Here is a 27,097-nt window from a genome sequence, read left to right as displayed (position 1 = left end):
TCAATTTACAAACTCAACAGAACTTTATTTGTATATATTCATTCACAAATTAACACAAACCTCAAGACACTGGAATGCACAACTCAGTGTTTTCTTGTTAACAGCTACTCTAATAATACATCAGATCACTTATTCTTTGGTGAACTAAATATAAATTTGGTTAAGGAAAAAATTTGTTCATTTGTTAAACATCATATGTTACAAGCTAACTACATTCTGGTGGGAAATCATGCCTCATTAACAACAGGCATCTTAGAAACAAAATAATCTAAGTGAAATATTGTAATAATACATACACATTCATACTCACATCACAAAGCTATATATAAAAAAAAAAAAAAAAAAGAAAAAGGTCAATCTGGAAAATATGATCCCATTGAAAAGTTGTAGCATTAGATAGTTGCTGTATACCAATTGTATATCAAAAATACAATAATTATGCAGTAATAGTTATTACAAAAAAGTGCAGACAAATGTGTCACAGTGGTCTTGATTTCACTAGATCTCCTGTATTAAGTCGCCGACGGGGTAAGTCACCAAACATTTCTGTTCCATCGGTAATAGTGAGGGCTTTTATACTTTCTGCAATTTGTTCTGGGTCTCCAGTAACTACAAACTATAAAAATAATTAATAAAATAGAGTACTTATGGGTTAAGAGGATGCCAGTCGGAAATAGCAATCAAAGTCGCAATTTTGAATGAAAATATCAAAATAACAATAGACTAGTAAATTTAAATCTAAAAAGAAGAAAATTCATTGATAAGGTTGTAAAAAATGAAAAAAAAAAAATAATAATTAGGATGATTATATCAGCAAATATGGCAAATAGTCACCTATTTGCCATATACACTACAAAACAATTTGCATATTCAAGTGGTTTATTATTAGAATTTGTGAGATTTTGTTATATCTTTATAAATCGTAATTTATTGTTTAATTTAACAATTGTATTAAATTTGACAAATAAAAACTTGCATTATTCGGAAAAAAATGCTATTTCCAACTGGCGTCCTCTTAACCCATAAGTATCTACAATAGTAATGGTTAAAATTCACGTTAACAGTTTCATATAAAAATACCTTTTCCTCTTCTTCAGACCCACTAGAGTGATTAAACTGTGACCAAACTGGAACTTTAATTGGAAGAGATTGTGCAAATTGTTTAGGCAACTTTTTACGAAAATTTAAAGTATTTTCTTCTGTAGTACTGCTGTCTGTAAAAATTAAAAAAAAAAAAAAGAAAAAATTTAATTATTAAGCAGAATATTTCTATTTTATTTTTAAATATAAATTAATCTATTATATTTGAAATATAAAATCACTCACCTCTGTTAAAATTCCTAGTTATTAGCAGCAATAAAAATTCAAAATTGTGAATAAAGACCTTAGCTAAATACTATTTTTTTTTTCAATAAATTTTGTCAAAGTGATAAAGACTTACAAATACAATTTCTAACTTATTTACAGCTATGATTATATTGCAGAATCTCCCAAGTATTTTATAAAATATAAAGATTGAGAATTGTTGAAATAGTTCAATGGCACATCAAAGTCACTAATTTTTATATAAATGGACAGATGGCTGGACAGCAATGGCAACAGGCTGATGTCTTTGCCACCCAGCCATCTGGCCATTCAAGTCAGGTCAGGTATCTCAAATTTTGTAGGGGTGATCAGTCCCAGATATATCATACCCATCCCTCACCAGCCAGCTGCTCCATTGTCAGCAAGGGCATAATGGACCTGGGAGAAAAAAGAGGCCATCTTAGGCTGTGTTTATGTAGATGCGAGAAATGCAAGAGAAGAGAGAAAAACAGGAGGATCAAGCAAATCAAGATCATGCACCTACAGGATTTCTCTCATTTTCTCTCCAGTTGCATTCATGCAAAAGTAGGAAGGAAAGTCCAATGAATTTTACAACAAACTAAAGTAAAAAAAATAATGAAAAATAAAGGAAACTACTCTATTAACTTTTCTTCCTTTTATTTATGGCCTTGTATTTTTTGCAGTTTCTCAAGCCATTTTCTTCAGATTTGACAGATAGTTGGCAGGTGCCATTGTTGCCATTCTATTGATGTTGGGCAAAAACAAGGAAAATTACTGTATGTACCAACTCAAGAGAGAAGATAAAAATACATGAGGAAGTTCAACATTCACAAGGAAAATTCATGCATTTCTTGAGCATAATGCACAAGAACTCAGTTTCCCTCTTCTGCAAAAACAGCTTTGCAAGTGCAAATTCTGATTCCAAAAGTTCTCTTTTGCATGTTTTTTCTCTTCTCATATCTACATAAATGCAGCCTTAATATCCTCAAGGCAGATAGAATGGAGAGGAAAAATACTAATTTTCAGACTATAAATAGTAGTTAGTTATGTATAAATTGAAAAACCTAACAGACTTAAAAGCATACTGACAATTATATTAGCAAGAACAAAGTTTTATTAATTTAATACAACAAAAATTTTAAGAATGAAGTTTTACTTTTAAATTCAATGGTATATATAAATATATATATTTTTATATTGAAATTCTATGCACGGAAAGCTAGAACTTCTGTAAATAAGTAATATAAAACCTTCAACACTTTTTTCTAGCAATTTTCTTTAATTGAACTAACATTTTTTAATATTTAAGCTATATTTAATGGCCTTCCACAGGTTTGACAATATTTGGAATGTATGATATTCCAAAATTTGTTTTCGTTCTGATGACGTCATGTTTTTACAAAAAAGTTTTTCTTTTAACAAAATTTCTTTTAAAATTACAATCATTAAATATGCATGGAGATAGAAAAAAAATTTAAACACAATTAATAAATGTAAATGGATAACAAATTAGAGTTATACATTAATTAGTTTTCGTTCCTATGACGTCAATGTTTTTACAAAATTATTAAAACACAATTAATTAATTAATATGTAAATGGATAATGAATTACAGAGAATGACTATTACCAATAGGATTAAAATATTTATAAATTCGTAGGATTGCAATGTCATATCGCATGAGATAGATGGGTTAGCACACTTCCTTTAAGGGGTTCTCAATGAGTGATTGCTAGGCCGTAGATAGAGAGTATCTCTGCTGTTAATGCAATTTTCTCTGAGCCTTTTATATTGAAATATAACTAACTATATTTAGCTCTTTTCTTAAATTTTATGTTCTGTATTTGTAGCTATTTATAATATTGAAAAAGTATTTTTGGATTTTCCTCCATAATGATCAATTATAAACCAATGATACTAATGAATAAAATATACATTGTATATCAAATATTTGTATATAAAATCATCATTGAAATTATTTTGAACTGAATGGTTTAGACCAGGAGATTCCCAGCAATCTTATCAGCCTCTTGGGTATCAATAAAAATTATATATTCATGTACAATGTTTCTATTTTATATTTAACTCTTTAAACACAAAATCAGTCAAAGGGAAAGTTGATTCACTAGTTTTGCTAAACAAATTTTCCTGCAGATTAATAGGTAAAAACAATTTCATCTTCAAGTACATAAAAAATTTTAAGAGATTAAAGAGGTAAATAAAAAGTAATAATTCAAATACATTACAATTTTAAATCTTGTTTAAAATTACATACAATACAATAATCAAATTATAAATTTTTTTATAATTTATACGATCCTTTTAGAAAAATATAAAATTAATGACCAACAATATTTTTTATAAATTGTTATTTTATTTTATTGAAAATTGAAGTATACCATCCTAAACTGTAGACTCCTGTTTACTTTTCTACATAATCCCCGTTCTTTGCATACATCTTTATGTTCAGGAAGTTTGAATATTCCTGTGATAGAACTCCATTCTAGCAGTCTGAAGGCACTGACACTCTTTCTCAATTGCTACCTTTTTTTTTTTATAATGTTAGCCTTACCTATGATCCTTCACAAATCCAAACAGACAGCAGACTGAGTGCTAGATCAGAGCTATAGGAGAGATGGGGAAGTACTTCCCAACCAATATTGTCAATTTTTTTAATGTGCAGAAGGCAATGTGATGCCAAGCATTGACATGTTGCAGGGTAATCTTTCTTCTAGGACATTTATGCAATGAACATTGGAACTTATCCAGTGTCTGAACATAACAATAAGCATTGTTTGTTTGCCCACTTCCAAAAAAATAAGCCAAAATCAATCCTTCACATCCTGGAAGAGTGCGCCTTAACCTTCACAGATGACAGCACTGTCTTTGCTTTCTTCTTTCTTGAATTCAAATGATGCCATTCCATACTCTGTTGTTTTGTTTCTGGCTCAAAATGGTGAACCTGCTTTCATCACTTGTCACAATACTGAGAAAAAAAATCATCTTCATTTCAATATCTCTGAAACAACTAAAGTGATGGTTTGGCAATGAATTTTGTGGTATTTGGTCAATAAACACAGCACCCAACAAGCACAAACTTTCCTGTTGCCTAAACTTTTAATCACCTTCTGAACTGTATGGTGCTCTATTTCAAGTGTTCTCACTATTTTCCTCCACAGTCATCCAGAATCATCTCATCAACTTGCATCTTGTTGCAGCTGTTCAAGAGCAACTGTTACAAGTCTAATCTTGGATACTTGTGTTCATCTTTAAAATGTTTCACCCATCTAATACTATTGGTGCTCATACACTCATTTCTCTTTGTATGGAGAAATCTCTGGTGGTGAATTTCTTAAGTAGGAATTTCTCCCTTAAATTAATGAGAAACTGAAAGACAGCAGGGTGATGAAATGAAACATCATTGTATACCATTTTGTTTGGCATCCATGTGGTCACATGATCAAGCTATTAATGCATCACCTAACATACAGTAATAATTCTTTTGTTGTTGCAGATTTTACTACAAAAAATTTTTGCTCGTTACTTTTCATATGACCTTTGCATTTTTTAAATTTTATTTGAAAACATTTTTGTGCAATAAACAAATACAAGCAAACTAAGGTTTGTTTCAATTAAGTGAACATCCAAAAATTATTCTTAGAGAAGGTGGTTATATAAATATAGATTAAGAAAGTAAAAATTATTAGTAATCTAAATTCTCAGACCTTTTAAAAAGTTAGATGCTTTAATTTCTATCAAAATACAGATTTTCAATTTATCTATCTAGAAAAGTATTTACTTTTTTCTTACAATTTAACAACTCTTTCTCCATTAACAGAACACACACTGGTTATTGGTATTAAATGGGCACATCTCTCTAATTTTAATGACAAAAAATGATTTAAGTGAAAATAAAGTACTTAGTACAGTCAAATTCACTTAATAGAGCATCCTTGGAATCACTTGTCATGCTCCCTTGTCAAAAGTGATAAGATCACCCAGGAGGTTGTTAATGGCATTTGATTTTTTATACTTTTTCATGTCTTAGGAGCTCTATGTAACTTATAACACACTTAAAAATTCATCATCAAATAATTTTACTGTAACTTACATATTTTTTCCATTCTTATATCATCAATGTCATTGTTCCATTCAATAATCAGTAAATACAGTATATTTTCAAGTCACATTAATTTTTCTTCCCAGAAAATGTAGTAGGAAACCTAGCTGAAAGGAAGTGAACATCTTTGTTCTAAAATTTCTGAATGCTCTCTAAAAAAACATAGAACTGTATTTGATTTTATGCTGTGTCTTAAAATAAGATCATGTATCTTCAGTCACTAATCACTTCTTGCCTTGTTCTCTCAAGATGAAGATGAACAAATAGTGTAGATCACATATACATGAACATTTGATACCAATTTACTATGTAATTGTTTCTCGTACATTATATGTATACAAAAAAAATCAATAATTGCTTCTTACATGTTCATTATGATTGTAATACATATGAAGATTTTGAAAAATTCTTGACATGTATTAGAAAACTGAGCAAAGGAAAGTTTCATCACATTTCCATAAAACACCATAATGTAGAGAGCACTGTTACCCCACACTCTGGACGGTAATGCACAGTAAGATTAAAGAAGATTAGATTAGACAAAATTTTATCTATTTTTGAAACTCTGTCCATAGTTTTCCTGTAGCAACATAAATGTGCCTATAAAATTTTATCAAGCTATAACAGTTTTTTCTCTAAATGATCTAAAATGGAATACTTATAGATATTGTATATTTTAGGAAAATCAGTAAATTTTTAGAAACATAACATTATTAAGGAAATTGGAAGCTTATGAAATTATCTTTGTTGTGTCTGATGATTTTATATGATTTCTAACATCTACTTAAATAGTTGCTTATTCATTTGTTAAAAATAAATTTTATGGGAGTAAGCTGTATGTTTAAAATATACAGGAGTGCCATTTAATTTAAATAAGTAGGACTTGATTGTACAAACAAATTTGTAGAATTTTATATAAAATATGGTGCAACTATTGTTTCTACTAATAAAATCATGACAAATTATAACAACAAACAATAAATTAAGTCTTTAGTTTAAAGTAAAGGCAAATTTTAATATTACAAAAACAAATACAAAAAATATTTTTAAGTTTGAGTAAAATTTAATAGCAGTAGAAATAACATCATTTAGAGTTAATTACATTAATGCAAATTTATTACTTATTACAATTATAAGGAATAAATCTGACCTTATAAGAGTGTGTGTGTGTGTGTGTGTGAATACATTATTATTGAAGTAATTTTAGTATTAGTAAAGAATTTAGTATTTTGAAATATATGTAATTAAAAAATTGTTTGCACTTAAATTAACTGAGACTATTTTTGATTTGTTTTAATAATAATAATAAAGCAAATATTGAAGTTTTTGATCATTGTTGAGCCTGAATACTTGAGAAATGTAATAAATTGTAATAAATCTACATTTTAAGTAATTCATTTCTTCATTAATTATTTGCATATAAAATCAGTAACAAATTGTGTTAAATTACAATTTTTGAATTAATGATAAATATTGAAATTTTATTAACTTATAAATATAATACTTATTTTCTAACTAATTTACAAATCATTACCATCAGTATCATCTTCATAATCTGAATTATAAAATGGTGTGTTATTAAACTCTTGTTCCAAGCCTTCCATATCAAAAATACCTGAATGAATAAATAAATTTGCAATTTATGCTGTATTATTTGTAACTTTTACAAATTGGTTCAATCAAACTAACCTCCAGCATCTGTATCCAGACTAAATATTCTCCTTCTTGATAACATCTGTGATTTAGCAGCATTCTTTTTTCCAGCTGAATGATGCTGAAATTAAAGAATATTTATTCCTAACTGACATTAAAAAATACTAGGATTGCATTTGTTCTTTTCAACACCTGCAAATTGAGCTGAGCGAGATTTATGCTTAAATATAGTATTTATTTAGTGTCTTTCAAAATAGAAGCAATGATATCTGATTTAGTAGTTGATTTTTGGAAACATGATTCCTTTAAAACTTTGCTTCAGAATAATTTAATTCAATTTGTATGCTACAGCTTTTGGATTGTTCAATGTTGCCAGCCAGTAATGTTCACAAATAAACAAATATAGAGCAGTTAACAACTGAGTCTAAACTCTAGCTTATTTTAAATTATTTAAAACTTGAGGGGTGTCAAGCAAACATTGTATGTTTATGCTTGGAAACAAAACAAAACTGCTGCACATACTTTGTAAGCATTCAAAATCACAAGTCTATGGTAGTTTTCCTGTAATATTCCTCAAGGACATGATCTTATTGCAATTCCAAATAGCTTACAACATTCAGTAATATGGACTTGATGTCCATACCAAATTTGGTTGAGATCAGTCAAGCAGTTTCAGAAAAGTTTATTTAAATCCATTGATATTTTACTATAAAGAAATGAACTTTGCTCGCTCAGCTCAATTAAATTAAAATGATATATATACTTTTGTATCAAATGACTGTGATCGATTATATGAAGGATTTCTTGTATTCACTTCAATTTTGGTTTGAGGTAGCTGAAATGGTTTAAACTGGCCATTGCATGAAGTTTCAAATAATTCTTGAGCTATTAAAACATAAGAAAAAATTTAAGAACATGTACATTAAATTTAAATTAGTAACTAATATAGTTTAGAATAACTATATAGTATAAGTTGTACTTACACAGAGAATTATCATCATTTGAATTTAAGGAAGAATAGTTATTTTCAGACATTGCTTCTCCTATACTTTCTTTCAAATCTTTTTCTTGTTGTTTCTGTAACAAACTCAGCATTGCACATTTATCTCTCCTTACTTTTTTCTGTAAAGCTGCAAAATTATTTTGCTGCTGTTGAGTGAATATCCTAAAAATAAAGTGTATTCAAGTAAGTGATAGAAGCATTTTATAATTTTAATTGAAATACTTACCTTATTCTTTCTTCCATAGCTTTGTGTTCTTGCTGCAAGTATGTAGCTACCTGTTTCTGTATTGAGGCTAAAGCAGACTCTGTTTTACTACTTTTCATTTGAAATTTTACATCTAAAAATTTATTTACATGTTAATATAAAATAATTCAATATCAGCTACAATAAATCAAGAATAGAGTCATTTCATAGTGTCTAAAATTATTCTAAATTTAGGCATATAGTTAATGAATGTAAGAATATAGTATTAAATTTGGTATGATTATTTACAATCAAAATTAACTCAATTTCTAAAAAATTAATAGAATGAAAGAGATAGGTATCAAACTAACTGTTGCAAGACTGGCAAAGGCAAAGCTTACTGAATATATTAGCCTAAGTCAGAGAATGATATAGAATTAATATGAAAAAAGCATTTGTATAATTATAAAGGTTATATTCCACCACATTAACTAGAAGCAATAATCTATTTAAACTTTCCGATATCAATTATTAATAATTCAATTCCATATTTTGTAATCTAAAACATTTATATTTGGATAATGAAACTAATTGTTTTTGGATTTTTTTTATTACTTAAAAGTTGCAATTATAAATTTAATTTTGATTGCATTTAAAATTGAAGTTCATTTAGCTACAAGATGAATTATATATATATATATTTTTTTAATTAATATAGTTTTATTTAGAATGTATATACAGTCGACCCCTCTATAACGCGGTAGATACGTTCCACTTTATAAGAATTTCAGGTTGTAGGAATCCTTAAATATATGAGCCAATCACAGCCCAGCACATGTGCAGTTTATGGACTACAGCTGTTTGAAAGGTTTTCTTCCATAAAATTAATCTATTCTAGACTAATTTGACTCAACACTTCCAAAACACGTATAATTTTTTGGGAATAATCTGTATAAACTATGCTATAAACAAAAAATTGTAGGATTACTTACCGAGTGTGCACCGTTCGATGACGCCCTTGCTTAATTAAGCTTGTTTTCGTCGCGGAGCAGCGCATCGAATGGTGGGCGTATTTTCTGATAAGTTATTTTTCTGCGAAAAATTCGCTGAACTTTGGAGACATCATTAATAGAAATAATTTTTATGGCCGTTGAATAAGAAATGTTTTTTCATAAGAAATGTATAAAATTACAGTACTGTATTAGACTTACAGTACCTAATTTGTATACTGTACAGACGATAGTAAACTCAACTTACCCGCCTAAACTCTCTGTAGTGTGTAAGTAGTTCGGCTGCTCGTCCACTATTGGTCCAGATTAGACCAATTCTGTCGCGACACGAGTCGGTGATGACGTTTTACCGCATTTTATGAGTCTCTTTTAGTGTCTTTATATGAATATGGTCGCAATTTTTTTGCTGCGATATATGAATCCGCATTATATGAACCCGCGTTATGGGGGGGGTCGACTGTATATTGAAATCTAAAGGTAACAAAAGAATGATTGATCAATATGATACAATTTTTTTTTTTAGTTTCTCAATCGCTCTCTCATCAAAGATCAGTAAAATTATGGAAAATTTAACACAAACCAGTAATTATGTGACACTGAATTATACTTAACTAGAGTTATCATATGTAACAAGGTACGGTACATACAGTAATGCTAGATCACTACTGTATTTATAAAGTCACCCATAATCAACTATGCCAGTGTCAGTATGGTCAAAAAATTTTTCTGCAGGCCAATGAAATTTTTTGTGGACCAGCAGTTCAAAAACAGATATAGATGATAAAGTGAAAATAACTATAAAATTTACTTTTTTCTGTTTAAAAAAAAACAAATAATCTTCAATTCACTATTTTTCTTGCAATATACATCAAAAATAGAGTTTAAATCAATCACACTCCAGTTTAAACAAGAAATGATACATTAATAGTAGGGTAATAAATGACACTATTTACAACATATTTGACAAATGTCAGTTAGATAAAAACATTAATTTTTTACAGAGAAGTAAAATACAGCATGTCTGAGAAAGATCGATCATTCAAAACATTAATAACAAAAATACTAACAGGTGAAATGAAATGCAGTTTGCTACAAAAGAATGAAGAAATCTAAGTTTTTTCTGGTATCAATTGCCTGAGGGAGATGGATTGATTGGTCGTGGAGGACCCATACCTTGGCCTCTGCAATTGCCTGATATAACTCCACTGGATTTCTTTTTTTGGGATTATGTTAAAGACAGGGTTTATCAAACACCAATTTCTGATATATCCGTTTTAAAGTAAAGGATACAATTAGCAATCCTCACTGTTACACCGCAAATTTTGAAAAACACTTGGAGGAAAATCGAGTACAAACTTGACATTGTTCGTGCTACTAATGAAGTTCACGTACAGTATATTGAAGGTACCAAAAAACTTAGATTTCATTCTTTTGCAGCAAACTGCATTTCATTTCACCTGTTAGTATTTTTGTTATTAATGTTTAGAATGATAAAGATCTTTCTCAGACACTCTGTATATATAGCAAGTGCTCAATTAAATGGACTCATTCAGTAAAGGGTATCTACTATTGCCAAACATCCATTAAATCTAATGTGTTTTAAAAACACATTTACAACATACAGGATTCATTAAAATGTTATAATGTATATAAAAATAATTTATTCATACTTAATGTACATTGATAAAATTATATTCTTTGATCCATCTTTTAATGCATTTTATCAGGAAATAAAAAAAATAAAGGTTTTGACTGCCTTTACAACAATTTTTTTTAACTCTTAAATCCAAAGTATAATTATTAGTTGATATTAATTCAAAAGGTACTTTCTAGTGTATTTGAAATACTATTGCATCAATTTTCTTTACTTATTTATGTTGTTTAGCAATATTCTGTAATCATATTTTGCTTCTTATTAGACCCAATTATTAATAAGCTAGAGTGACAAATAAAGAGTATATTTAATAACAACAAAAGTTCAAAAATTTGAGTCTTTTTTTTTTATCCCAAAACATTAGCTCTTACACACTAAATGTTTTTCAAAATTCTCATGGATATTTAATAATTTTTACAATGCATTAAGCATTTATCAACAGGAGAACAATCAAATTTCAGATTATTATATTTGTCAATTCTTTAAATTTAACTTTTTTTGTTTTATTTGTGAAAAACATACTATAAATTTAAGTATTTATTACAATATAGTCATTTGAAACTTCATTAGTCATCATAAAATCAGATGCAAATTTTAAATAATATACACTCATTGCCATTAAAATTAGTGAACCAAGAAGGAGTTGTCAGAATAGAACAAAATTGTACATGTGTAAGTGTAATGGTGATATAAGTACGTGATTACAAACTGAAAGCAAAGGTTCATTTATTGCAGGAAAAACTACAAATGACATGAGATTCTAGTAACCTGTTTGGCCACCTCTAGCATGAATACATGATGTGATATGGGCATGCATGGAAGCTTACAGGTGCCATATGGTACCTTGTGGCATGATGTCCACATTTGCTGCAAGAGATTCTGTAGTTTGGTCAAACTCTTAGGCTGTCCAACTTGGCATCCCAGGTGATCCCCAACAGGTTCAATCAGTGACAAATTAGGAGACCAGGCAAGCCAAGAAAGTGTGGCAATGTGGTGGAAGCAGTCCTGTGATGACCTTGCTGTTTGGTTGAGTACTGTACTGTTGGAAAATGGCTCTTGGGAGCTCTGCCATGAGAGGCAACACATGGCTGCAGGATGTCACTAACATACTGCTGGGCTGTCATGGTTCTTTCGATCATTACTATAGGTGACCAGCTGTTGTATGTGATGGCACCACAGACCATCACACCATCTGTGGGGAGTGTACATCACTCCAAAGTGTAGGCAGGATTGAGGCATTCACCAATGGGGCCTCCAGACACTAACGTGGCCGTCATCAGTGCCAAACTGAATCAAGATTTGTCACTGGTTCCATTCTGTTGCACTCCAATCCCATTGGGAGTGATGCCACTCCAAATGGAGGCAAAAGTGGGTGGTGTCAATGACAGCACATAATAATGGCCCACCATATATCAAATGTTCCTCACCCAAGTGCCTCAAAATGGTAGACAGACACAGGGTACTAATGATGATGCCACCTGTGTCTGGATAGCAGACAATGATATGATCAGCTGTGTGCATATTTGTTGAAGGACCTGGCAGTCCTCTCAACTAGTGGTCTACCAAGGGTGTCATGAGCCTGGGTGCCATGTGATCTCTTTCATCCACTGGTCCCAACACCTCCTCACAGTGTTGTCAGAATGGCCTAGGTGGTGGGCTATTCAGTGAGATGACTATCTGGCTTCTATCAACCTGATGATCCTTTCCCTATCAAACTCTGTTAGTAGTTCATATGGTCTTCAAATGCAACATAATTTCATCTCTAGTGATATAGTTTACCTGTTGCAGAGGGATGCTACAGACAGAATGCCTTTGCACACTTTTTAAGGGAGACACTTTAATGCCCTCTGCTGGCATTACACAATGAGCCATAACACTAACTTTAAATCATTTCCATATCTGCTTCAGACTTATCCTCATGCCAAGTTTTGCAGTGATAAGACAACTCCTTGCTGCACTAATTTTTATGGCAATGACTGTATATATAAAAAATTTCAATGTTATCTTATTAATTTATTGTTTAGTTTTCATTTTTATTGTTTAATAATGCTGACTGTTTTTATCACTACATTTTCTTTTTTCAATACAAGCATTAACTTGTTTAAAACAAATATACCATTGAAATTTATGTTCATAAATTTGGAGAACATATTGAGTAAAACTTTGAAGACACTTATTATTACAATGAATACTCTCCAGTATAATGATTATAGTATAATTGTTTATTTCATAAATTTTTAATAAGATCCAAAATAAGCTTACCTGATTTTGAATCAAGCTGATTATCATTTATTTCAGGGAGAATAATTTTAAAAACCAATGAATAGTTTTCTATATTTTGCTTTGTTTTTAAATCTGTAAGTTTTGTTTTTAAATCTTCCTTATTCTGTAAAAATATTTCAATTAAATTCAGTAATCTCATGTTTAAAAAATATCTATAAACAAAGATTATAAAAATAAAGTTTTTAAAAGTATGCATACAAATGAAAGAAAGATATACTTACTGTCATATCTGTATTTATTAAAATGTGCTCAGTTTTTTGTTTTTTATGAATAGCATGTGTATTTAATCCACATCCACCACAAGTATATACTATCCACTCACCAACATGGCAACTTGTCACCAATATTGATTGCGCCTGAAACAAAAATATGATAGTGTCAAGTTTTAAGTGCTTAAAAATAAATAATTTGCATTCAGATAATTAACTAATGCATAATTAAATGAGAATCAAACTAGATATCTTGTTTATTTTGCTTAAACCTTTCAAAGTATTGTTTTCAATGCTTCTGAAATTAAGAAGCACACATTAAATTTAATTATGAAAGTATTTTTGAAAATTTTTTCTATGTAAATTTTCTAAATATTAAGCTTTTCATGTTCAGTGTTGTCTGGGATGAGATTTAATAGTTTATAGTGAAACTTGGATTTTTCATCAATTATAAATACTTTGTATGAACTTGTGACAAATGAAATTTTTTTTATTTACAAGTTATATAAAATATATTATGTAAAAAATAGGTTATTCAAACTTTATAATCAAAACTATTTTACTTGCAAAATTTTATGATCAATATAGAAATATTCTCTGTATAAAAGGAATAAAATTATGATTTATATATACAAAAAAACCTTGTGAGATACCAGATAATTCAAAGTATCACATAATTCAAAGTCAACTCTAGTCTCCAGCCCAGAGAATAGGATTTTGCATATATTTTAATTTGGATAATTCAAAATATGCTTACAATAAAATTTGAAGTCATTATCTGGTCTGGTGATCCCCAAAAATATCATTTAATTCTAAATCTTCCATCATATTACATGTTTATAAGGAAAGTTTCCACACTCAAGTAGCAGTTTCGTTTTTGGTTTTACCAACTACACATTGCTAATACATTGGACATCAATGAAGAGAGAATTTTTTTTATTTTTACGGAAGAAATCTGTTGGCATTTAATTATTTTGGAAATTTTTCATAAAAATGTATTGTGTCAATAATTCCTAAGCCTATTAAATACACATGTATTCATAATAGAAAGCGTACATAGCTTTAGCCATTAATACAGCTTGTTTTCATCAGATTACGCAATTTTCATAATCTCGAACCCAAGACAGTGAATTCTTCATAGAACTAGCCATTGGTCCTTTAGACAAAATTCATGGGTAATTCTTATTGAAGCACTTAAGCTTGTTTTGTACGTTATTTTCAGCTACAAAATTTCATTCTCACTTTGAATGAAATTTTGTTACTTTTTCATTAAGTACAAACCAACTGATGATTCATAAAATAAATTAAGTTGTCATAATTTTATTTGAGAATTACAAAAAAAAATTTAATTTGAAAAAAGTTCAGATAATTCAAAGTGCTGTTTTGTTTAATCCCTTGAGTTTTGAAATAACATTTTACTGTATATGTAAAATGTTATTTCAAAATAACATGAAATAACATGTTATTTTATTTGTCAATTAAATATTTGTCAAATATTTAATTGACAAATATTTAATTTGTCAATTAAATTCATAAAATTGTTAAACGTACAATGAATTCTTGGTTAATATTTAATTTGTCAATTAATGTATACACAAATTAATGTATACATTAATTTGTGTTAATGTATACATTAACACAAATTCAAATGAATTCATATCCATAAATTTAAGTGGTTGTGAATCAGTGTCAATTCTTATCCTTCATCTACAATGGAAAAACTTATAGACAAAAGTATGGCAAATTTAATTGCTGGTATCTTGAATTGAAAAAATCAAGAATCAATCTGACATCTTAATTACATTAATTTTTTCCCTCAAACTATTTGTGCCTTTTTAAAAAATGGAGATAAGTCATCTATCCTTTGAAAGAAGAGATTAATTATTCCAAAAAAGTGTTTATTTCCTTTTATTTTATAATTAATTTTTTTTTGTATGTAACAATTTTACCATTGTACCTTTCACATTTCTTTTATTAATTTTTCAGTATTTCATAAATGTTCAGATCATTTCATTACAAAATATTTTAATATAAATTGTTATTAATAAAGATGTTTTTAATTTAAATTAAACATTATTAAAAATTAAACTCAAATTATTTAAAAAATTACAAATAAACATCACTATCAAGTACTCAAAACTTATAATCAGTTTTATAATCTTTTGCTGGTTAATATTTAATTTGTCAATTAAATTCATAAAATTGTTAAACGTACAATGAATTCTTGATATACTAACAAACCTAAATCTATAAGTGTCTAGAAAGAAATCTAGAAAAATCTAGAAGGAAATCTAACTCTAATAGTTAGATCTTGGTGGTTTGATTCAGATTGTTTTGTTTACATTTCTTTTTATTATTATGTTGGGTTTTGTGAGTTATACTCGGTTCACACCAGTGGCTGTGTACTATGCCGGACCAAAGTTAAGGCATAGCAACCAAAACAAAACTAAAATTAAATAAGTGTGTGTGTGTGTGTGTGTGTATTCACAGTGTGTCTGTATTCAGGAATTTCCTAACAATGTGGCATGTATTCAATATAGTGGCCTTCTGTAGTGTTATGTATGTATTTCTATTCAATTGTAATGTTCCCAGGCTTGTGTGTAGTGTGTGTGGTATCACACTTGTACATGAGAGAACGACAGGTACAATAAGCACCCTATCCATCCTCCACAGATGCCTTATTTCCTGGGCGAGTTCTGTGTACTTGCTAATTTTTTCAGTGCATGTGTTTTGTGCATTGTGAATGTTTGGAATGGCTATGTCTATAATGTATGTGATTTTATTGTGTTTGTCAATGAGTGTGATGTCTGGTCTGATGTGGTAAATTGTTTATCTGTGATTATGGCTCTGTCATAGTACATTTTGTGTGTGTTGTTTTCCAATATTGTCTGTGGATTGTATTTGTAGTATGGTTTGTGAATGTCTAATAATTTGTGTTTCTTTGCAAGCTCTTGGTGTATTATATTTTCTACTTGATTATGTCTAGGTAAATAATCTGACTGTGTCAACAGCTTGCAACCAGAAGTGATGTGTTGTATAGTTTCTGACATTTTATGCTTGTCATTTGTGATTGTTGTATCTTTGAGTATGTGTTTTCTGTAGTTTTTAGTATTTATGACCTGATCCTATATGGCAATCATGAATCTGTGTCTCCCCAAGCTAACTAGCTGTTTGATGCAGTTTTGTCAACAAAATCCTGGCCCAGGTCATAAGGATGCTTGCCATGAAGTGCCTTTCGAGTCTACGATTGCTTGATGGTGTCTATGCTTTTTGTGTGTTGTGTCATGTCCACATGTGAATGTAAATTTAATGGTGTGTTATTTGAGTCTGCTAGACTTACTGCTTTATGTAACTATGATGCTTCTTGTTTTTTTGTAGAAAAACCATATAACCATAATTTGACTGCAGGGATTTATTCCATCTCGATAATCAACCAACATTTCAAATCAAAACTAGTCCACGTGGGTGCAACTATGCATAATTTACAGCAACAAATTGAAGAACGTAAGTACACAAATTGAAAAAAATTTCAATAATATAACGCTGGCAGTTTACTCGCAACAGCAAGACATACAAGTAAAACGGGAGCAGGCATCCATCATCAGACCAACATCGAATATACACACTATGGGATATCTATAAAAATTGGAAATATAAAAATCTCATGCCAATGCATGGCTGTCCATTTATGAAATTTAATTTTATTAAGTAAAAATAAAACAAATATCCCTTATTATTTTATTTCATTATTTATTTTTTTAATTTCAACAACAATTACTGTTATTTATTTTTCAGAATTCTTGAAAATAAATTACACTGATATAACTCCAGCAAAATTTAATAAAATAAAAATGTGGATGCAATGATGCGTGGTCTGAAGCAAAGGCTCAAGGAGCATAAATACACAATAGATAGGTACCTTGATAACACTGTCTTATCATCGTACGCAAAGCAACAGGATATAGACGTGCAATGGGATCAAGCATCAATTATAAAAACGACGACTAATAGGCAAACGATCAAACATCTGGAGAGGTTGGAGATCTATAAAGCGCACATGAAAACCGGTTGTATAAACCATAGAGACGCTGATTCGTTGTCCACTGCGTGGAGGTCCTTTTACAATTATTAATTTTTCACTATTTAGTTTATTTGTTAATTTTTCACTATTTATTTAGTTTATTTGTTAATTTTTCATTAGTTCGTCTTCTAGGGCTTTTTCCGTTAATTTTTATTTTTATATTTATTTCGAATGCATTTTATGTTCTATATTTACTGTTCTATTTTTGGTAACTGACGATGATCGTTGAAAAATGATTGAAAACGTTTTTATTTTATTAAAATTTTGCTGGAGTTATATCGGTGTAATTTATTTTCAACTTATTCTACCTCCAGTACGCTTTGGTTATATATCAGAATTCTTGTCCTCGTTTTTAAAATTTTTGTATTTATGTTCTTCTATTTTTCCATTCTATTGTAACTGAAGAAAGTCAGTGAAACTGGTCAAAAACATTCTTATTTTATTAAATTCATTGCTGGAATTTATAGGTGTGATTTTTTGTGATTTATCTTTCCAGTTAGTTCAAAATATATGAATAATGAATATCATTTTAACAATAGTATGTACATGTTTTAATTAGCAAATGAACATAAAATTTAAATAATATAAAACAATACATATATAAATAAAAATAAAATAAAAATCAATCAATAGAGGAAAATAATCTCAAATCTCAAAAAGTGACTGCCAAGCATTGGAAATGGTATCAGCATTGCAATGATTAATGCACATGGATATTCCTATGAGCTATATAAATTTCCAACTTCTCCAAGTGAGAAAATGCAAGCACTTTAGAGGTAGGTTTTGATATTTTTGCTTATTTCCAATTTATTTGTATATCATGCATTGGTAGACTATTCACATCAACAGGTCGAATAGCCACTTGATGATACTATGTGTTTTATATATATATATATATATAAATTTCCTGGCTGTTATAGAATATAACCATAGAAAAAGTATGGTAATCAACTGAACTTTGACATCCTGGTTTTCTTAACATTTTGACAGCAAGGAGCCCAAAAATGTAAAAACACACCTTACAAATGTATGTGTGAGGTCATCTATCTTGCATTGTTTCTCAAATGGAAGAACCAAAACCTTTAAAACTTAGCAAGGTTATTTATATATACATATAGATAGATAATGATGCTGTTAAATTTTGATGGCTAAAGGTCTAGGGGTGGGAATTAGAAGAGGTTGTGTGTCCTATTGTGAGTGGAGTCAGATTTAATGAAAATTTTTTCTAATTATTGGTACTTAAATTTTTTTAAAATGTATATCTACTGTCAACATCGTATCTTTTGAATTGTAAATGCTAATAATGATTTTATTCGTTATTAGCATTAACAGTTTTTTATAAAACACATCCCTACCCTCAAAATTATGCCTTTTGCNAGTTTCATCATCCATATGAAGACAAAATTTGAAGTCATTTTATCAATTACTTATTTCTTGACATCTACTTAAATAAAACATGTTTTGTGTTTTCTATAAAATTGAAAAAATTGAACTTTGAGATTTGTGATACAGAACATATTTCAGGAACAGTTGCCTCTTCATTTTAAATTGTTTCCAATTGGACTACTGAATTTAGACAGAGTTTTGAAAAACCTGGAATATGATCCTTGCAGTAGATATTCAAAAAGTGCAACAACACCAGAAATCAAATCATTAATAAAGTCCATGATATAGTTTTGTAAAATCAACAATTAAAGGTGTCTAACATTGCTAAAGCTGTAAGCATTTCAGATAAATTGGAATTTCACATTTTGACTGAAGAATTAAATGAGAAAATTAGCTACAAGATGGGTGCCATGATTGCTAACAATTGAACAAAAATGCATTTGCACTCATATTTCTCAAGTATATAGAGTGTTTCCAGAAAAAATGATCAAGGTTGTGCACAGATTTGTTACCATGAATGGAGACTACATACTCAAAGTAAAAAGAAACAGCTGAAACAGAACAATGGATACTAGAATTAAAAAAAAAAAAAAGACTTCTTTCTGCTAGAAAGATCATGACATCTGTTTTCTGGATGCTAAAGCAATTACACAAATAAATTATTTTCCAAAGGATAAAACAATAATAGAGTACTATGCTAATATTCAACAAATGTGTACCTCAAGCAATGGTAAGTTAAGCAGTTTTTATAGCATTTTCCATTACATTTTGAAAATATTCCTGTTTTAACATTATTATTGAATATTTATTTATTTTATTATTTAAATGTTAAATAATATAATCCTTTAATTGTTGCAAAATGGTGGACTTATTCATATAAATAAGTCCAACACCTTTCCTTTTAGATAGGTCCCATATAAAAAAAATTCCAGCATTATCAAATCAGGCAATATTTCTGGCCACAGAAAATCACCATATCACAAAATAAAATGATCTGGAACGTTTCTCACACTGTATGAACAATATTGTTTCTCACACTGTGTGACAAAGTTCACAATACTGTCCTTTGCAACTAAAAACAAACAATTAGCAAACTTCATGTAGAAAAATTAGATCTGTTCAAATCTTGTGATTTATTTTGCACCCCACATTTGATTGCTCTTTTAGTACGTAAAAATAATTTTTTTCCATCAGAATTAATAGAAATAAGGGTCTTCTTTTAAAGACTTCCCATAAGAAATCATATAACAATGGAAAAATAAAAATGAATTTACACCCAATCACCCAATGATCAGAAAAATCAGGTTTATATATATGTATATGTATATATATCTAAATCTAATTTTAAAAAATATTGTCTTGTATTATTTCCTGTATTTCAATTAGATCTATTATCATTAATTAGTTCTATGCTGGTAGCTAGCTAGCTATCAATATCATAAAAATTTAATTGGTGAATGCATGCTGATAAATATAAAAAGCTAATTTTATGTATTCATATTAGTTTTATTTTGTGCATCTATTATTAAATTATTTTTTAAAAATACAAAAATTGCTTAGATACAGCTATTAAATTTTATTTTAGTTGGAACCCTTATGCCTTATTTAATCCTGTATTCATAAAAAATTTTATAATTAACAAAAATTACTTAAATGAAAATCTTACCATAGTTATTCCACCCAAATCTAAAGTCACTGTAGCTACTCCACCTTGAAAGAATGTGTGTAAAGTTTCTTCATTTGTTAGAGCCAATGAATTAATGGGAGTTGACTGAATGACATTATTCTTTGTATGAATGCAAACATTCAGACAATGACAAACTAAATGCATCATTTTATCTTAAAATGAAAGAAAAAAAATTTTAAATTATTAAAATAATAAAAAGAAAATATTTCTAAAATAAATTATTACAAACACCACATTAAACAAAAATATCATAAGTTAACAACTTACATCTAGGTTATTTTTATGAAAAATATTTTATTGAGCAAGAAATAATATATATAATCATGTTATCATATTATATATTAATCATATTAAAATAAATAAATGGCATATCTTTTGGTTACAATTAAAAAACATATTTTCTTATAATTATAATGTAACATTTTCCAAATATCTTATAATTACTAATTCATCATAAAGATAGCAATCATTATAAGTATTTAATTACTATTTCATGTTTTAAACTAAATTCATGTTCAAGTACTTGAGTCCATTAAAATATCAATGTATATATTAACTAGAAATAGTAGAATGTAATTAACATAAGTTATTTTCTGTAATGAAACTGATCTTTTACCCAGAAACAGCACTAACATCTTGCATAAGCAAAATTTAAAGCTTTTATATGAAACAAATAATGCTATCTATAACAGTGTAGTTTAACATCAAACATTAAGATATACTATTATAGATAATAAGATAATTTAATAGATCAATATGCCAAACATTAAGAAGTTTTTAAGAATTAAGATGTATTAAATAACACTCATGTAGCTTCATAGATTTACAAAAGTTGCATTTTGTAAATTCTCCTATTCAGTTTGAGTTTATATCAAAACTTCCAATTTGCTTCAAAAAATTACAATATATCTCATCTCTAGTCAGTTAAATAAAATTACATCTTGTTAATAAATCATTGCAATAGTTTACATAAAAAATTAAATTTCTATTAATATAAAATGTATATAACCCTGACATTGATGTTATCATTTATAAGGCTAAATTTTCTAATCTTTATTACAAGTATTATGTAGAGCTAACCTCAGTTTCTTCAAATATACTATCTTTAAAATAACAATATGAAAATTTCTGAATGATTTAAAAATAGGCGATATATTAGAAAACTGAAATCTTAAAAATTAATTCAGAGATAAACTAATAGCTACCATTATTAGTCTAATTCATATTTAGTTATTAATATAATAAAGAAATTATGTCCAAAGATAGAAATTTATTTAATATGATTAAATTATACTTAAATATGTGTATATACTTAAATGTACATACAATTATTTATGAATTATAAATAATTGTATGTAAAAACAGACCACTGCATCACCCCCATCAATGAACATAGATCATTGTATGTTTAATATTTTGTTGCATCATCTTTGCGGCCAAAACACCTTCCATACATCTCGGCATGCTGTTGACTAGGTGTTCACTTTCATCTGCCGTTATGAAATTCCAGATAGTTAAGATGGAAGCTTTTAGTCCAACTGTCCGAGGGCATGTTTTTTGCAGACATCTCTTCATAATGTTCCATACATTCTCAATTGGTGAAAGATCTGGTCTGTTAGATAGCCAAAAAAGAACTTCTATGTTCTTTTCTGTTTTGTTTTTCTGCCTGTATGACATGTGGTCCCATCATGCTGGAAAATGCAGGTTCTATTTGGATATAGCTTTGCTATGAACGGCAGTAAATACTGTTGTAGAATGTTAATGTATTGCTCTGAAGCAAGTGTTCCTGCCATCAACAAATGTCAACTGACCCATACCACTGGCACTCATACATCCCCGAACCATGAAACTGGCAGGAAACATCATTGAGCGATATAACAATAATGGCTCATTAGCTTGACTGGCAGACTGAATGACACATTTGCTTTTGTCTGTTGCTGATAATTCAACATTTGATTTAATTTGATTTATCAGACCACAGAATTTCATGCCACTTTTGTTGAGACCAGGAAAGATGTTCTTTGGCTCACTGTACCTGTTTCTTCTTTTGATGTGCTGTTAGCAAAGGTTTTTCATGTGCTGACACAAATACAAAGACACAGAGAAAAATTATATACCTTTCTAATTATGTTCTTTGAATAACACATTAAATCAAAAAAAAAAAAAGCTGGCAAGTGCTCTTGCACAATTTTAATGCCATTCAAACATCAGGTTAAGGGGATCAGAAAGTCGAGTAATTTTCCATTATAATTTCTAAAAGTTAGAAAAAAAAAAGTAAATCTTATTTTTGGAGTAGGAGTAAGTTTTCAAAAAATTGTAAATACCAAAATGAGTATGGTAACATTTTTATTAAGTCTGACTACATTTGAGATATGATTCCCTATAAGACTAGGGGGAGATTGAGGAGATAATCTCCAAACCATAACAGTATCCATATCTCATATATAGAAATATTCTTGCCAAGTTTCAAAATATGAAGCAAAATACAAGACAACACACAGAAATTTGTTCCTCCCCATTTTTGTTTTCAGAATCAGGGAACCTAAATATGTTGAAAAATGCAAAAAATCCAGGAGGATCAAAATTTGACTAATTATAATACATTATCTGTTACTTCAACAAGAAAATAGAAATCAACACCATGATAAACATTTATTCTCCTATAAGTAGAAATATATTTTATTTCAAAAGCTTCATTTCTTTTTTTTTAAATCTACAAAGAATCTCTGCACAATTTGGCTAGACAAAATTTAAGTTTGAAAATTATAAGATTTCAGATTATAAATAATTCTGAAATTTTAACTAAAATATAATAAAAACAACACATTAAAAGCTTAACTGTAAAATAAACTTTTAAAATAGAATATATTTTGAAATGTTTTCAAAAGGTATTTAATTTTATGCCAAAAATTTTTATTTCAAATTTCAGAAAAAACTATATCTAGCTTTTAAAAAGGTGTTATGTATTAAATAAACAAACATTTTTGGCTTGTTTTAATCTTTCTTCACATACATGTCGAACAAAATAAAATTTAATAAAAACTACAGTTTTAGTTATAACAACTGTATAGAATATAATTGATTATAATCTAAACAATTTTATTTGAATATGACAAAAAAGAAATATATCAAAAGTATTAAAATAAATGTATTAAAATAATGTGTTTTTATTTTGAATTAATTTGGTTTTTAAATTTTCAAAATTTTAATCAATCTACTTGGCAAATCAAAATATTTTAAAACATAAGTTTAAATTTAAATATTTTGAATTAAGGAATATCTAATCAAACACTATTACTCTCTCTTGCATTGCATTGTTGTTTACATTAATTAAAACCATTAAGTATGTTAATGTATTATTGTGATACTTCAAGTACTGTATATGCTCAAGTACAATATACATCTATATAAGTACAGGTATACCTCGCCTTACGTCGGTAATTGGTTCCAGGAGAACGACTTAAGTCAAAAAACGACGTAAGTCGAATTTACTTGTCTCCGAATCTACTTATCACTAGGCTAAATCGTAAATTACCATTCCCGGTTCTGTATTTTATTTATTAATGCATTTTTAATAATATATGGTTAATAAAAATCTATTTTAAGCTTACAAACAAGTAAATTTTAGTTTTTAATATAGTACAGAAAAAAAGTAATCTAAATTTACGAATGCATGTACTTTAAATACAGTATATACTTGTATATATTTTAATATGATTTTATGTGCTTTAAACGTTTTTCTAGTGATATTACGACTTCAATATTTGTGACAGACAGACGTAAAGTCGAATAAAATGACTTAAACTTGATTTTTATTTTTCCATATACTTTTTTGACAAACGACATATAATCGGGAACGACGTAACTCAAAACGATGTAAGTCGATGTATGCCTGTATATAAAAGTATATGCTCAAGTACAATATACAATCTATCCAGTTCCAATGGAAAGGAACAAATTTCTGTGTGTTGTCTTGTATTTTGCTTCATATTTTGAAACTTGGCAAGAATACTTCTATATATGAACTATGGATACTGTTATGGTTTGGAGATTATCTTACCTCATCAAGGAACGAAATTCTCCATTGTGTTTCCAGTACTGAGAGCTAAAATGTATTCTTTACTATTATTAACTAGAATGCAATTTGCAACTTATCATTTCTAAAAAGAATCTTAGCACAGAGTCCTAGGGACCCATGGAACAAACTACAGCAAACAGGAGTATATAGAATCTTTATATTAAGCAAGAACAAGTTTTTTTTCTACATCAATGCCACAGCCTAGGCTTTAAGGTAGAGACACACTGGACATAAACACATTGAAAGAGAAAGATTTACAACAAAGCTGGCCACTTTCTGCTTAGACAATGAGTGGAAAGTCCTATAGGGCTATGTAAAAAACATCCTAAAGGTCATTGATCAATCTGGCAAAACTCAAAACCATAAATATACAAAAATATAATCCCACCAATCAGACATTAGTCTCAAAGTGTTATCAGAATGACTTCAAGACAAAGTTGAACACACTGCCACATAGAACATCTATATTTTATGTAGCTCCTCTTTTCTACCATTTTTTGTTGATGTAAAGATGTGTGAATAGAACAGTTTGAAAACTGAAAATTTTCAATGTTCTCTAAATGTTCTTTTTGTTTCTTCAACTAAAGAAGCCTGCTTACATTGGACAAAAGTACTTTTAAATAGTCTATTTGTTGTTATTCCTCTCCATAAGAGGAAATAATAAATTTGTTCAAGATTGCTACTGGATGTTTATGTTTATCACAATGTACAGGTTTCCAATTTACAATGATAAGTAATATATTACAATTTAGGTAATGTAAATATCTTAATCCATAACAGAGAAATTCTTAACTAAATTTAATTAATATTACATTCAAACTAATATAAATAAAAATAAAATAAAAATCAATCAATANTAATTTTTATTACATATTATTTATTATAATTCAATTATTATTCAAACTTTTGGGATAAAGAATTTTAAGTAACCTTATATTACTCTGAAAATAAGTGCAATTATTTTTCTGATTCTGTTCCAAAAGATTTCAGTTGACAGTGCAATGATTCAGTCATTAAAGTAACAATTAAAAAATTCCAATATTCCTTGGAAGAACATAATTTATAACATATACGAATTTTAATAACATATAATGCAAATGATATTTGAAATTATGTATTATATATTATATAAAATATTATACAAAAATAAATAATATATTTTATATAATATAGAGAAAATTGTTTCTATAAAGTAGGATTTCTTTGATATCTCAAACTTTCAGAGGGACAACTAAAACATTACTAAATATATGATTCATGAAGCAATGTCCTTACATCCTTACACTAGTAGAGTTCTTTCATTCAAGTTACTTGTATTTTAGTCTGAATGCTCTGTTGCTTTTAAAAGCATCTGTTCAGACTAAACTATTTCACATTTATTTAACTTTGTAGAATTAATTATATAGGATTTTCCAATTTATATATTCCTGTTTTTAAATCAATTGGTTTCATATTTTAAGCTTATCATCATAGCATTAATTATATCTGGCTTTTAACTTCAACAAAGCCATATAAATTTTATGAATGTTTTAGAACATGAATTTATCTATCAATAAACTAATATATATGATTGTATCAATAATATAAACAATTGCTTAAATTAATTGATTAAAATGATACAAATACTAATTAATAAAATAATGAATCCTGCAGATTAAACTAGACTGATTTTTCTGAGATTAAGCTTACAAATACTAAATGTATCCTTTTAAAAAGTGACAAACAAATGGCAATTAAGTTTATATTGCTAATGCATTCTTATGTTATTTATATTCTAAACTGTTTAGACAGTATTTAAAATACTTAATTATACGTAGTGTCAATAGAATCTAAATATTTTACTAAAAAAACAGGAAACATAATTCACTAACTATACTGTCGAGTACCTCTCGCTCCTCAGCTGACAATCCAGCGGCCTTAGCAACAAGAGATGCAGTATCGCGAGAGAGAGAAGCTGCGCAGGGGGTCTTTTGATAGAAGTAGCGGGAAGAGTCCATTTAACAGGCAAACTGGACTCGACCTTGAACTGAAACATTCACAAAAGAGGAATGGAGACGTAGTAAGGCGCTCCTCGTGGCACTTTACTCAACTAATTAAATGCGCAATAAAATAATTATTCGATAATTTTTATCTAAATTATTTATTAATACTTAAAGATAAATTTACTATTTAATTTATTACACGATGTGAGTAAAAATAATTTACTTCCTAATACATTTATCTCTCATGATTTTTATCCTAGTGCCGATTTATAGATAAAACGAAACATATTTGTTTAAATCCGTTTTCTAATATCTTATAAAATATTTTCGTTAGGATATTTAAGCTCGATGATAATCTAATGTTCGCTTGAAAGTAGCGGCACAACAATTAAGTAGTGTAGGTCCGAAATCGAACCGGGATCATTAGTCGAAATCGCTGTG

The 27,097-nt window shown here is 28.5% G+C and overlaps 1 protein-coding gene across 2 annotated transcripts; it reads right to left on the bottom strand.

Annotated features, from left to right (window-relative positions):
- Positions 1-4: 4 nt before the first annotated feature.
- Positions 5-26,740, bottom strand: LOC111637672. 2 transcript variants are annotated; one of them, XM_023383223.1, is made up of 11 exons: positions 26,546-26,740; positions 20,576-20,748; positions 13,455-13,589; positions 13,213-13,336; positions 8,329-8,440; positions 8,083-8,264; positions 7,863-7,984; positions 7,136-7,220; positions 6,981-7,061; positions 1,081-1,214; positions 5-616 (listed from the first exon to the last, which is right to left on the bottom strand). In XM_023383223.1, exons 2-11 carry the CDS (start codon positions 20,741-20,743, stop codon positions 479-481), a joined length of 1,281 nt encoding a protein of 426 aa, XP_023238991.1. In that variant the 5' UTR covers positions 20,744-20,748; positions 26,546-26,740; the 3' UTR covers positions 5-478. The 2 variants fall into 2 exon arrangements, with proteins under 2 accessions (XP_023238991.1, XP_023238992.1); XM_023383224.1 differs by having other exon boundaries at positions 26,561-26,740.
- Positions 26,741-27,097: the final 357 nt, after the last annotated feature.

Source organism: Centruroides sculpturatus, unplaced genomic scaffold (genome assembly GCF_000671375.1).
Source record: "Centruroides sculpturatus isolate CEXI.00-Female unplaced genomic scaffold, Cexi_2.0 scaffold1196, whole genome shotgun sequence".
In the NCBI taxonomy this organism is placed as follows: domain Eukaryota; kingdom Metazoa; phylum Arthropoda; class Arachnida; order Scorpiones; family Buthidae; genus Centruroides; species Centruroides sculpturatus.
The sequence above is the reverse complement of the archived record's forward strand: the minus strand, read 5'-3'. Positions and strand labels throughout refer to the sequence as shown.

What these genes read in the sequence shown, in the direction of transcription:
- LOC111637672 (XM_023383223.1), bottom strand. Translation starts at nt 20,743, where the DNA reads ATGATGCATTTAGTTTGTCATTGTCTGAATGTTTGCATTCATACAAAG. An exon ending in TAATAAATACAGATATGACA is followed by an intron (nt 13,337 to 13,454) that starts GTAAGTATATCT and finishes ATATTTTTACAG; the next exon opens with AATAAGGAAGATTTAAAAAC. An exon ending in AAATGATGATAATTCTCTGT is followed by an intron (nt 7,985 to 8,082) that starts GTAAGTACAACT and finishes ATGTTTTAATAG; the next exon opens with CTCAAGAATTATTTGAAACT.